Source organism: Pimephales promelas, chromosome 21, assembly GCF_988280905.1.
Source record: "Pimephales promelas chromosome 21, fPimPro1.hap1.1, whole genome shotgun sequence".
Classification (NCBI taxonomy): domain Eukaryota; kingdom Metazoa; phylum Chordata; class Actinopteri; order Cypriniformes; family Leuciscidae; genus Pimephales; species Pimephales promelas.
The window spans coordinates 27,607,572-27,621,961 of record NC_142789.1 but is presented as its reverse complement, the minus strand read 5'-3'; the positions used below and the strand labels follow the sequence as shown (position 1 = coordinate 27,621,961).

Here is a 14,390-nt window from a genome sequence, read left to right as displayed (position 1 = left end):
TGGGCTTTGGAGGAAATACATTAAACTACCCTGACATAAGTACAGATTCAAGAAAAAACGTTTTCTCGAATGGAGGTCAAGTAAATCTAGCGATGTTTCTGTACAACAGATAGAGGACGTCTGCAAAGTCAACAAAAACCTAAAGGAGTAAATGTTACGGGTATCAATTACGTCACTTTCGCTTCGCCTCTGTTAATGGATCGATTTTGGCCCATCTGTCATATTACAGAGATGTTTCACCAAGGGCCGCAATCTGTCTCGTGAGAAATGTTCCAGAAAATCAAATCTCATACCCGTTCGCATCTCAAATGAAACTTTAGATTATAATAAAAAAAATGCAAATTGCAAACCAGCACAATATAGATTCTACTCATCAACTGATTAATTTTTTTTAGTGCATAAATATAATAAAACGGAAAGAAAAACTCAAATCCTCCAGTGGGATGAGGTGTCAGTTAATTATAAAACCTTGTATAATAAAGACTGAAAAATGCTGGGAAAAGCAACATTTACAGTTCCCAGTACAGATATTAAGGGGTGTCTAGGGAAATTTGAGCTTTTTTTTTTTTCAAACAAAATTAATGTGACAGAAATAAGGGCTCATTGCACAGTAGTTCCAAGCAGACAGGGAGAAGGATGGGACTGCATGTTAATTCATCAATAGCGCTGGTAAACTTTTCAAGTGGTCTTCCCTCAACTGCTTTATTAACCACATGAGTTGAAGGCTGGCTAGGAAAGAGGGAGGTCTTATGACTTTCAAGTCAAAGTAGAAAAGGCTTTGATATGAAAGACAGCATACGAAAGGAGAACGCAGCGGGTTGACATGGTCTTTTACCAAGCTGGCATTCCAACCTCTATACTACAAGCCTCCTCCGTGCCTCTCTCCAGGGAATTGTGCACTGCATGAAAATCAGTGGTATAGTTATCTATATGCTAATTTCCATGGAACGAAAGGTGAATATTCAGACATTGGGGAGTCACACCCACAGCGTTATCCCTGTCTGGTCAAGAAAAACACAAATAGGAAGACCATAAGAAACAATATGGACACATGCACCAATCTCAAAGAGATCATATGCATCTAATTTAATTATTAAGTTGATGATGAATTATAGATTTTTTATCTGAGAGCATTTACACAGCATGAGAGGGAAATTTACCGACCCAAAGTAGGGCAGGGCAATACATCTAAAAATCTATATAATCGCAATATTTTTCAAAATTATTATGATATTCAATATTTGTGCATTTGCCTTTGAAAGATTTAAAAAGGCAGGGCTCCAGACTAACTTTTCTACTGGTTGCACTGGTGCTACAAACTTTCTCAGTTGGTCGCACCAGCATATGATTTAGTCGCACCTTTTTTTTCTTTTTTTTTTTTAATGCTACATGCCATGGGATTAATCAATGCATGCTGATGAACAGTGGTTTCAATGGGCCAAAGCTAGCAAAGGCTTTCTGGGTTGCAGCATAAATACCTGCAATATATTAATTATCATTGCCAAATTTCAGGATTTTCATGGTTTTTGGACAGTAATTTTGATCTATAATTTTACATTTGCATTTTACATTTGAATTATATACAATCTATTTACATTTGAATCATATTCTTTCTATCTATCTATCCATCTATTATAGGCTAATCTTTCTATCAGCATCATCTTTCTATCTTTTAAAAAAGGGTTAGGTCATTAAACATTCAAATGTATGCATAACATTTTAAAATATTAGAGTATTATAATAAGATAATACAGATTTTTCATTATTAAAGTTAATAATTGTAACAAAAATCAAAAATCTCACACTCCTTACCTTCTGCATTTTACAATAATTTGCTTTTCCTCAGTCGAGCGATTACTCTCATCTAACTGCTGAAAAGACGTAGGAAGGGGCACGCTGTTTCGTGAGACATTTCCATTTTAATATGCCTTAATTCGTAATTAGCGCGTTTCACCATCAGTGTGCACTGCGCGTGACGTCTACGTTCGTCAATAAATAAACTACACGTCTTGCGGAAGAACACCGCAGCCGGAGCTACTTCTCTCCATTAATGTCTATGGTGAGTCACGCAGGCACTGGGCAACTCCGCATCGATCCTGTGATAAAATACTCCGAATATAAACACTTGTTATAGGCGTACCGTAGTGATTCAGGATAAATCAAAAACACGGTTTGGAAAATGGGTTCATGATGTAGCCTACTCGTTCATTTTGAACATAATGTAGTGACTGTCAATGGCTGTGTGCGCTGTTGGTTGGCGGCCTGGGGAGAATGGAGACGGGTTGAGGAAGTTCGTCTGTTTTTGTTGCTGAAGCTGTGTTTCTGAATGCCTGCACGTTGTGCTCTGGCGAATAAACAAGTTAACTGAACTCGGGCCTCGTGTGAGATGCTACAATAAGTTACGGACTGCAGCTGATACAACGTCCACTCGCACATTTGCGACCACATACAATTTTAACTCGCACATTCTCAAAAAATGGTTGCAAATGCGCCCAATTTGGTCGCAGTCTGGAACCCTGAAAAGTTATTTTGTTTTTCCTCAAATTAAAAATACTGGAAGGATTGTGGCGGATGTGGGTGAGCCTGGGTCAGGTCAGTTTGAGTTTTTATTAAATGGAATTTGTTGACAGTTAAGAATACACAACAGCATTATTTAGGTTTAATATAATTTATTTAAACTTTCGTTTGGAGTTAAGTATGCACACTCTTTAACGTTTAGTTTAATCTTACCGTTCTTTTTGTTTGTTTGTTTGCTACGTGAGTCCCGTGAGCTGGTGCACCATCAAAAGGGGTTCGAGTTGAAACATCGGACGTATATATATGGTTCCGGCCACACCCGATGATCCGGCCACAACCATTCCGCTTTCTGCTCCGGGGGAACTCCAAGGACTATTTTTGCTTGCTTTTGTTTTTTGTTTATAAGAAGTATATTTATTAAGTAAAGTCATTTGATATTACTATTTCAGGTGTTTGTTTATGTATATTGGTTGTTTTCATATGCGTTTATTGTGTGTAATGGCCATTACATGTCTGTGTATCCCCCTCTATGTGTTAATTGTTGCTGGCCACCAAGGTATAAATTGGTTCTCTATGTGGGTCAGTGTTCTGTAGGCCTTTGGCCTCTGTAAATGTTTGAGAGGCAAATGCAGCGACCCATCGTTATTGTATGGGGTTTTTTTTCTTTTTGTTATTTGATTGTTGTTATGTTTGGTTTACCACCATTGGGTTAGCATTGGTGTTTCGGTGTACACTTTTGTAACCCCATCTTGTGGCAATAAACCCCTAAACGTTTGCAGTATCCTGCTGCCTCTGTGTTCTTTTATCCTTTACTGCTCACATTTATCACAAGGATAAAACAGATTTCCGTTTGTTATGTAAAATATTGTTTCTGGTTTCAAGCCTCTTCTTGTTTGACTTAAAAATACTATCTCAGTAGCTGTTTATGAGCACTATTTATTATTCATATTATGCCTGGCTCAGATTACACGATTTTTGTGGTCTGTTTCGATAGTCACTGTGTCAGATATTTTGACTCCTAAAATCTTGTCGTGTCATGGACAGGACACATGTCAGACTACACGTTGCTTCCTGACCAGTCATCGCTTGGAGAAAGCGAAACTAGCAGCGAGTGACTTCCAGAAACGAACCTAAACAAACAATGGATGAAGCGGTGAGTGTTGTATTGGCTGCCCATCCTCCAAAGAGAACTTGAGGTAAAATATTGTTTTCTTGTATACTTTTAGTTTTAACGTTGGCACCATCGTCTCTCTTTCGTCTCGCCATTTTTGAACGTTGTGTATGGAAAAACTTCTGTGCTCCTATTGGCCAACCTCATACATGTGACGGAACTGTCGTGGATGACCGTTAAAAAAATTAAAACATGCTAGTCTTTTTGTCGTGATGTCGTGAAGCAACGCAGACGCGGCGTAGGTTTTCGCCCAGTATGACACACTATACGAGATGATTCGATCGAATCTTGCGTCCCGCCGCCCGTTGTCGTTTACGAATCCCCACGACACCCTACATAAACGGATCGTGCCAAAATCAGGCTAAAATCGTGTAATCTGAACCAGGCATTACACATCTAAGCTAAGATTTTAAAAACTTACAGTTTAAGTGCTCACGGGCATCCCGGAAACCAATATTTTCAACGATTTATGAAAGATCAGAATCACTGTTCTGCCATCTGGGATTTCGGCATGGAGATAAAGGAGAGGATCATACTTAACAAGTGGGTTGTTACAAAGTGTTTACTGCTTTACTGTTTAAAAGATAATAATTTAAACATAGTAACCCCACGTACTGTTTTTTCCTAAATTAAAGGATTAGTTCACTTAAAAAAAACTTTTGCTGATAATTTACGCACCCCCATATCAAAAAATTAACAAATGTTTTCCTGAGTCAAATGAACTAAATGACACAAAAAAAGATCCGTTCATTTTGATGAACGAGTTCGAACAGGAGAGTCACGAACGCGCATCACAGAACAGAGCAAGGCGAGCATTTGAGCTCATAAAACTTAAACTTTTTTATTTATTTTTTAAATGAGTGATCGTTTCACTTGATAAGACTATGATTCGTCATCTAGAATCGTTTAAAGCCCTTTGAACAGTTTGCAGTTTGTACTGAAAGTGTCTTTTGGACCTTGAACCGTTTGGTTCCCATTAAAGTCCATTATATGGAGAAAATCCTGGAATGTTTTCATCAAAAACCTTAATTTCTTTTCTACTGAAGAAAGAAAGACATGGACATCTTGGATGACATGGGGGTGAGTAAATTATCAGCATTATTTTTTTTAAACTGAACTACTCCTTTAACACAAATTAAACATTGAAAGACTATATTTACTTAAAAAAAATTTTAATAACAATCTTCCTACAAAAAGGATTTGCGAGCGTGTAAAACATCCACAAGCTCGCTGGGGAAAAGGGGGGAATGAAATTGGCTTTCTGACTTTATAAACACAACTTTTAACATTACCATAATATTCATGATATTCTTTAATTTTTTAATGTGTATCAGCCAGCCCTAACCAAAAGCATTCCTCAAAACTGCCTTTGACAGAGCTTTGGGCTACATAAACTACAGTTTCTAAATCCACCAGCAGATAAAACGCCACATTTTCTGCCGTGTGTATGAGAGGCGAGATCTTTTTCTGTATGCAATAAAATTTCTATTGAATTAGCTATGACTTGAAGGGGTGGACGATGTCAGTCAAATTGATTTAGCATCTACTAAAGCGACTCAAGGTCACGGAGCTCAGAGCCAGACCTCGTCCAGAGAGAGTCTGCAGTGTGAACACTTTAAAGCAGGAGGTGTGGAGAGATTCTTCAGCAAATCTGAGGAAAAGTCGAGAAGGGGTTCTGCCGTGACCTCCAGCGCTGGTCCTCCTCCTCAAAAGCCTTTGAGCCAGAAAAACATGTGAATCTCGGTGCTAATCTGGGGTTTAACGGCTCATCTTTAAAAGGCTTGACATTGAAGAGCTGTTTTACTGTATCTGTCATGGCAGCTTGAGCAAGCATCACTTCAAAGAAAAGAGCAAAGCTTGTTTTAGGATAGGATAAAGGCTGACAAAAACAGATCTCAAATCGATAGTGTCCTCTTGTCCAGTGATAGGATACTTTTTTCCCTCTTTTTCACTCTGTGATTTGTGTTTCACTGGCACCAAAAACGAGGTTGACTGAATCCTGATCAACTCTGGACCACACTCTATGCGAGGCTTCATCACAACTAATCATGCTCAGATAAAGCATTTTGACAGGATGATTGTGTGATCATGATCCTCATCATAAAAACTATAGTGACAGAGTGGACACAAAGAAGGGAAGATGAGGATAAAAGAATGAAAGGGAGGATGATAAATCTATTTTTTCCCCACAGGGAAATGGCCTGACAATGATTCACATTTCCTCTTAACAGAGAATAATGTGCCGTCCTAAAGCCATTAAAGGAAGCTTGTGTCCGGCCAGAGCCATGACATCATTTGGCACGCTGTTTTACCACCTTTTCTGATTCAAATGGGATCGGGGTCCAATTGGTCAGTTTCAATTTCACTCATCCCTCCAGGTCCAAGATCAATACCAATCAAAGCAGTGATTGCTCTATTGTTCTGCTTAATGCTACAGCTCCGGGCCTTCATCACCATCAGCGGCCACATCTGCGCCATTCAATAGATCATTGGCCAGATAGCTATCTGCCATTTGGCTAATGAAGATTGTTTATAGAGAGGAGATTATAAAAATGCAAAGCTCTCTGTGGTTTTAACACATTAAAACCAAAATTAATGTCACTGTCATCTCCTTGCGTGGGAGCTGTGTTTTGATGGAGTTTGGAAAGTTACTCGACATTTACTCACACTTGTCATTTTTGGTTTGTTCGTTCATTTCTCTGGTAAAAGTCCAAGGGTAAACTGAAATTCTTAAGGAAATTGAAAAACAATAGGAATTATTTAGAAAAAGGTTATTTTCTAAAGAAATATGGTAGCCCTCAAACCGTATTCACTTCATTGCCCTTAATCCTGTAATTGTGGACAAATGTGGGCACAGAGGACTCAGGTGATCCTAATTTTTATTTATTATAAATGTTATATCACTGTCTTCGATAAAGTTTTGTCTATCCATTTATGGTGTTTTTATTTTATTTTGGGCCATTTTTGTATTTATTTACTTCAAAAAGTACCATATTTTCTATGTAAATTGTGCTTATTTTTATGTTTTATTTTTTAACTACATTAAAATATCATTCCAATCAAGTTCTTAGAGCTAAAGCCTAAAGATGAAGTGACTTTGCAGTCACCTGATGTCTTATTTTGGCTTATTTTAGAATGCTCTAATTTACAGTTTTTCCCATTCATTTCTATGGGTGCCCATTTTTGACCCAAATACAAGATTAAGGAGTATGTTTGTTTTTTTCACCCACTTAACATTGTAGAATTGAGTCAAAAAAAATTGTGTGTGTTCAAAAGGGAAACTTAGGAAAAGTAGCCAAGTCTTGTACTGCTCAGATCAAGGGAAGTATTTTTTAAATAAATCAAAACTATTTTGCCCACATTTGTCCAGAAAACGGTTTTAGGGTTAAATGTTAACTCTTTTTCTTAAGAATAGATTGTTTTAAGAAATGATTCCTCAAATAATAATAAAAAAAAAAATCTTAAGGACATAAGAACATATGTTTCAAGTTAATATTTTGTTTTCCTGAAAATAATGTTTTGAAGGTAAAAACCAAGAAAATAATAAAATTTTAGTGAATCTGGCATTAAATATAAGAATGATGCTGCATGGAACCTTATAGAACTAATTGATATTGATTTAATGTTTCTTTCAAAAGCTAATCAGTATAATATTGATGAAGGCATTAAATGTGCACAAGAAAGGGATAAAACAAAGCATTTTTCTTTGTTTAAAAATCTACACATTTGTTGTGCAATCTACACATATGTGTATAGACAATCTGAGGCATTCGGCAAATGAAGTGAAAACAAAACATATGCTTCTGACATGAATTATAAAACAGAAGCAGGTCCTATAAACAGCACACAAATAGGCAAATACCAGCTTGAACCATTGTCTTACACCTGGACGCATAAAACCAACATGCAAATCCATGCAACACTGACTACCAAAGGTATTCAGAGACATAAACAAGACAGAGGATATGAGAATGCTCAAATACACATGGACTCAATCATGCAAATGAGTATATGAATACAAATGGATAAAGAGTTGAGCTATGCATACAAAATGTACGTTAGAGTTCTGGCTAGCATTTTGGTCCTCTTTTCTGCCCTAACCGAGCTCTCTCTCTCTCTTCACAGTAACAAAAATTGCATATTATCCTCACCATGCTCTTCAATAGATCCTTGTTTGAATCATGACTTAAGATGACTCACGATAACCTCATTTCGGTGTTAATAACAGCACGGTACACAAAAGCCATTTGCACAGTGTGAGCACCAAAACCAAAAAACACGTTGAAAGTGAGAGATAGGATTGCTGAAAAAACATCCTTTCACATTAGGTGTGATTTTTTTTTTCAAAGATCTCCAAAAACAACAAGGTCAGCTTCGTTTAAACCTGCTGGACCTAAAAGGGAGCTATGCTGCATCGGCTCAGTCATGACTCGCTCCCTGAGACGAGTAAACCGAATGTACGCTGGCACGCAGAGATAAGGCATGATTGTTATGAAGAGTGACATAAGCCTGCGCCAAGTGAAGCATCACCGCACGCCCGACACGCTAGCGCTCGGCACAATTACCGCCAACTGTTTTGATAACGAGAGACGCTATGAAAGCGAAGAGTTCAAACTCCTCCAAGACAGGAGGCCGATTCTGTGATAACCTGACTTTCGTGTCTGGGCGTCCCAGGAGACCGGCGTCTCTCTCCGCTCTCTTCCCTGGTAGAGCGGTTCAGTCAACTGTTTACATCTCAGCAACACGAACAAAACCTCTCATTATTTGCAGGATCTCAATTAAATTTTATCTTAGCCAATTTAAAAGATCTGTACGGCAGCAACGTCTCTCTTAATTGCTAGGGTGTTTTTTTTTTAAATAAAGCCTCGCTGATAAAACACTGAAGATGTGGGAGAAAGCAAATGAACAAGTCATCCTTCCATTGAAGTCAAGGGATGAATTTCCCTTGGTCTCTAGACTAGAGGCTATAACTGCTTCTTATCTATTGACTCTCGTCCAAGACAATATGCAATAGCACGGGGGGGAAAAAATCTGCAAATTCATTTCATAGCAAAATACTTGGTATGAGTTGAGGTCTAAAAGTAAAAAAAGCAGCACATCTATACATATTCTAAACAGACTTGATGATGTGCATTGTGCCTGCCTTAATAAGTGGGAGTGGTTCATCAGGGGATTTCCACTGGTGGAGTAAAAAAGGCTATGCTGGACACTAGGGAAGACGAGAGGGAGAAGGAGAGGAACGGCAGACCAGGATTCCTCCCAATTAGCTCACTTCGACATTCTGGTTCTGTCCCAGTTGGCTCCCAAAGCTTTTCTTGGCTCAACAAAGCAAAAGAATCAGGCTAAAATGGGGTCCATGAAGGGGGCCGCCTGAACTGGATCTCCTTTTATCCTCACACTCCGAAACGTCCAAGGATTCAAGGCTCACAAGCACTGCGTTATAAGAACCGACAGCCCATTTAATTTAAAAAACCAACATGTAGGCTAATCAATGGATTGGCAAAGAGTTAATGCTTGAGAGCCGGCACGGCCAGAGACGGCTGAGGTGTGTATCCGTCCAGCTGCTAATTGCACTGTTAGCCTTCAACAACTGGGCAGCAGAACTCCGGCCACTTAGTGTCCATGTCGGAGTGTCTCTATTAAGAGAGTGTCTCTTCGAAACGTGCTCGGGGAGACAGAAGCGCAACAAGAACACGCCCTCGTCCACACCCACGCGAGCCAACGCCTGCGCTCTGCGTTGATTAGCCATGACAACGAGCTGCTGCTTCCAAAAATATGCTGCTCGTTCCGGAGCAGCGTGGCCATGCATGAATAAACATCCTCTGTAATGGAGCTGAATGAAAATGAGACGCTGGCCTTTTTTTAAGCTGATCTACCGAGAACCGCCTCTCCCTTCCGACTCCCTGCACTAAAAGTCACCTAGCAGCTGAACGTTGGCTTATTACAAATTGCTTTGATAGAATTTGCTACGCTCTTGAACCTGGTAAACACGCCAGGAAAACAAGCATTATTGTGCTCAAAGCAAGGTTTTAGATCAAAAAGCTCTAGAGACTCTGAAGTCTCGTATTAATTTGATCTTTCTCTGGTTTGGGCTCTGGTAATACTATAAAAACACTGTTGAGGAACTATACCAGCTGCGAGAATGAGGTTATGCAGTATGTAAACGAATGGGCAGAGAAGATGAACAGCATTTCATAACGTTGTCATGTTTTGAGGGATGCAGTGGAAAAGGAAGCCAGCTCTCTTACTGTTGTTGTCTGTGTCATCGCTGACACTCTTAGGAGGAACGTGGCCGGTGTAACCAACGGCGGTTCTGTACATTCGATCCGGATTACGTATTTTCTTCAGTCCTACAGGGGACACAGTGGAGGAGGGAACAGTGAGGGGAGAAGGTCTGTGGGTACAACAATACAAAGCCCTCTACTTCCTATTCATGCAGAGGTCATTCATTGCTTTTACTCTCGCCTGATTGTAACATTGCGATGCATATTTCTTTTCGACTGGAACATGCACTTTAGAGGTCAAGAGGTCATTCCGGTTCAAGTTCAAGGAAAATAGCTACCATCACACTTGCATTTGTGAGTCTGAAGGAGCTTTTCCAGCATCCAAGTATTGCGTACAAGATGTGTATGTAGGTGTGCAATCAACTAGGCTGGCGAGGAGCTAAATCTACATGTTGAATCATACCACATCTACTAATTTCTGTGGCTTACTGGATTCTTAAATGCATTTGGCAGGAAAAAGCATTGAACTAGAAAAAAAAAACTGCTGCTTCTTAAAGAGATAGTTGCAATCGTCATCACTTGCCCACCCTCATCTCATTCCAAACTTGCATGACTTTATTTTATGTTAAACCAAATAGAGACATTTCTCATTATATCTTTTCTTTTATGTTCCAAAAAAACAATATGAAAGTCATATAAGGAAGGATGAGTAAATCTTTTTCTCTTGGGTGACATATCCCTTTAAGTAAAGAGCAGAAAAGTCTGATGCTGTTACACCGTGTCTGGATGTGGCGCCAACGCAACACAAATTCCCGACAGTAAACTAATGCCTTGTTCTACTTATGACATATAACACTGGCGATACTTCTCATAGGAAGAACAAATGGATTTGCAATGGTCTCTTTGTCGCGTCCAATGTAGAGACAGCTTCCAGCTGTTGCGGCGCGTATAGACACGCTGTAAGAAACCCATAAAGCGAGCCATAAAAAGCATGCAAATTACTGGAACTGAAATCTGAAGAGCTAAACTAGCACTCTAATTTCCCCCAGTTGTCACCTAAACATCACGTTCATATTGACTCTTTTCCTGCACCTGAATCACTGGTAAACTGTACCCTCTCCTTCCAATTGGCTAATCAATCCATACAATCAATCGTTTAAAAAAGAACTTCAAAAGTGGGAGACACAGCTTCCTATGTTCATTTAGCCAGGTAATACTTCAGAGAGGATAGATCAATTCTACACAATCCAATTTGTTTGGAAGAGCCAGTAGTATCAGAGTGCTGCTGTTCGCATCGCCAAACAGATCAAAAACACCCAGGAGCTTAATTTCAAGCAAAGCCACTGTGAAATTTTTACTTCTCTGATAAATTAGAGAAATTGAGATTTGATGAGCGACCAAATATGTACAGTTGCAGTTGTCCGCACAAAACGTGAGAGAGCAAAATAACACAGAGCCAACTGACTGAATGGTTGGAGAGAGAGACTCTCATGCACTCTCTAGCCATATTCCCGAACACGACTTTGAAAACATCTAAAAGCTGATGGGGAGCACATCCTTGTATGTAAGCTGCCATCATCATGTTGGCAAGAACCACTGGAGAATATGCTTCCTGTGAGGAAGAAAAGAATAGAACTGATCCAGGAAGCTGGCAAGAGCAAAGACTGTCAGATACAAATGCGTGACACAGTTTTAGGCCGTAAAGGTCAAAAGAGGCAATGTTTTCTCCTGTTCCGTGGCAGCTCAAATGGGTAAAAATAGCCTACAATCTTTCTGTCCCCAAACTTACGCTACATTATGACACATTTTTCATTCTGAGAAGTAGAGCAAGAGCAAAGCGTTACCTGTCTGGACTTATATAGATACATGTGCACTATGAAACATAAAGAATACCTTTTTCTGGCCAGGTCATCTCTCAGCAAGAGCAAAAATGAAGATATCCAACAACAACAACAACCGGAAAAGCAGAACTGTGCTATTGCCTATAGATCCGAAGTAGTGTGTAATTAACAGAGGACAATTCTATACGTTCGAGAAACAGCAGACATGCGCGCTACCGTCCCGCACAGGCACTCTGCGAGCTCACCCAAATCACTGAGGGCAACTTCGTCACTTTGATGGAATTCTTTAATAGGCAAGCTTAGTTATCACTCTTAGTTCCAATGTGTGTAAGTTAGGGGGGTTGAGGGGGGGTACTGATTTGCACAGCTCAATAGCACCACCATGTGGCTGTTATGAAGCAAAACTTCCTTGACTGATTTAATTTAGGGAGAAAAAAAAAATGTTGAATAAATAATTCAATGTTGACAAACTCCTGGTTGTTATTTTAAGCTATTCCAGAGCTAATGTTCCAACATTACTGAACAATCAGCATTTTCTTCCCAAGATGCTTTAGAATCAAACTAATGTCTGAAAAATGAAAAAAAAATCATACGTCTTCCAAAAGGGATCAAAGCAAACAGAACACGAGGGATTTTGAACGTCTTGTGAATCTTAAATGTGATCTGAATAATTTAAATTCAAATTAATCAAGACGTAAGGGCCACATTAAAAACATCCTCGAAGAATGATAAACAAGACGCGCTCCGTTAATACAAAAAAAAAAAGTGAACTTTAGGTTCGACTATATCAAAACCAATCATAATTAGGCTACACGCGAACAGTGAGAACATGAACTTGGCTTTAGTTGCCGAGCATCGCTTTAGGAAAGAGGAGAGACGTACCTTTCATTTTGCTGCCTCATTAAAATTCCGCTTCAATTGGGTCCCAGTGTCCTTTCCAATCCAGTTTCAATGTGTTATTATCTAAGAAAATAACTGCTGACAGCTTCAAAACAGCAGCGGCCAAACAGTCACAGTTCTGGGAAAATATTCCACACGAGACCGAAGCATATCGAGCATCTGTCGGAGGGTTCAGTCACTAAAAGGGGGGTTCTGGTGGGGGTGGAAGGAAATCAATCACGTTTTAGAGCATCACCATAAATCTGCATTTATGGCTTTTGGAGTTAAAAGCGTCGCCCTGTTCACTGCGAAAGAAAAATGAAGTAGTTGACCGCGTTTGACTTGACGGAGCTCGCTTGTTTGTCTGTCAGCCCTGCACGGGGAACGTGGATGCGGTGTGGAGGAATCCCACTCTAAACCATACGAGTCATTTCACGCGTTCATTTCGTCTGATGCGCTCATGTGCGCGTCTCAGTTATAGGCTATAAGAAAAACATGTTTCTCTTCATCTAACGAAGGCTGTGGCTCGGCTCGACTTGTGACTTTGAAAACCCTCTGTGTGCTTTGAGATGAAAGGAGTCGCGTAATGAACGTAACCCGTGATTACCTAACTCCGTTCCCGTTATTTTAATAGCCGTCTCAGAGATGGCTAATCCCATCAGCGCTTCAGCTTTTTTTTTTTTTTGCCATTTCGTGACAAACAGAAGCTAAGCGAAAATGGCATTGACTTTCTCCGTCGCGCATCCCTATCCTGATCTTCATCATCTGGAGCTTAGCGCTGATAAAACTGCGAAATGAAAAATAATAATCTTGTTATTTCTCTCTTACCTTCCGGCTTGTTTTCGGCAGCCATTTCCCCTCCGCGCGCCACATCCTCCTCCTCCTCCTCCTCCTCCTAGCGACCGGGGGGGTACCACGCGCGTTCACGGCGAGGACGCGTCTAGTGGAGGGGGCGAGAGGCGGGAGGCGCGTGCGTGAAGTCGCGTTAGCTATTGGCCGCGAAGTGCCATAAATGGCAATGGTGCTTTCGGTGATGCTTCATGAATTTGCGAAATCCATATCCCCCCTTTTATCCATCCCCTCAACGCCATTGGTGAATTGATTATTATTTAGGAGACACCTTTACGATGCAGCGACCAATAAGGTTTTGGGTTTTTTTTTTTTTTTGAAGAATCAGATTTTGGGAGAATCGAATGTAACACACACACACATGAAATGTAGCCTACAATATTTTAAGTCAACACAACAAATACAAGACATTCATGCTTGAAAGACACTCATATCCGTTCGGCTTGACAGAACTATTTTATAACACTGCTAATCGAGATACGTGTCCAGCAGTCTAAGTACTAATAACATGCCCCACTGTGTCATATAATTAGATGTTAACAGCCATGTTAGAGTCGTTAATCTGCCACTCGTTCTGAAGATGATTGTGAAACGAGAATGACATGGATGTGAGCATATAGAGACCATGACGGTTTTACTCTAAAAGGTTATTGTTGTATTGCAAGTCAGCAGTGACACGCCATTAAAAGGGGAAAAAAAAGAAAAGCACATCTGGATAAGATGTGTCAGGTCGTGCGTGGACGGCCGCTCAAGCTTGTTGATGAGTTCTTGAGCGCTGTCCACTCGCGGGTGCTGAAGGAGATGGTGCTGAAAGAACAGCTCCCCTCATCGACCATAAACAGTGCGTCTGCCGTTTCCCCAAATCAAGCCAAATCAAGAATGTTTACGCACAACAACGCAGCATGTCGC

The 14,390-nt window shown here is 40.1% G+C and overlaps 1 protein-coding gene across 10 annotated transcripts in view; it reads right to left on the bottom strand.

Moving 5' to 3' along the window:
• The window catches only part of camta1b (calmodulin binding transcription activator 1b), a 302,050-nt gene extending 288,494 nt beyond the window's left edge, over positions 1-13,556 (bottom strand). For 6 of the 10 annotated variants that reach the window (XM_039673486.2, XM_089125205.1, XM_039673483.2 and 3 more), the window contains exons 1-2: positions 13,461-13,546; positions 9,937-10,038 (exon numbers count right to left, since the gene is read on the bottom strand). In XM_039673486.2, coding sequence (XP_039529420.2) covers positions 9,937-10,038; positions 13,461-13,485 — 127 coding nt within the window. In that variant the 5' untranslated portion in view covers positions 13,486-13,546. Of the gene's footprint in view, positions 1-2,730; positions 2,778-9,936; positions 10,039-12,635; positions 12,970-13,460 lie in introns of those variants that run through there. The other 4 variants (XM_089125206.1, XM_089125207.1, XM_089125208.1 and 1 more) reach the window with 4 other exon arrangements.
• Between the last annotated feature and the right edge of the window lie 834 nt (positions 13,557-14,390).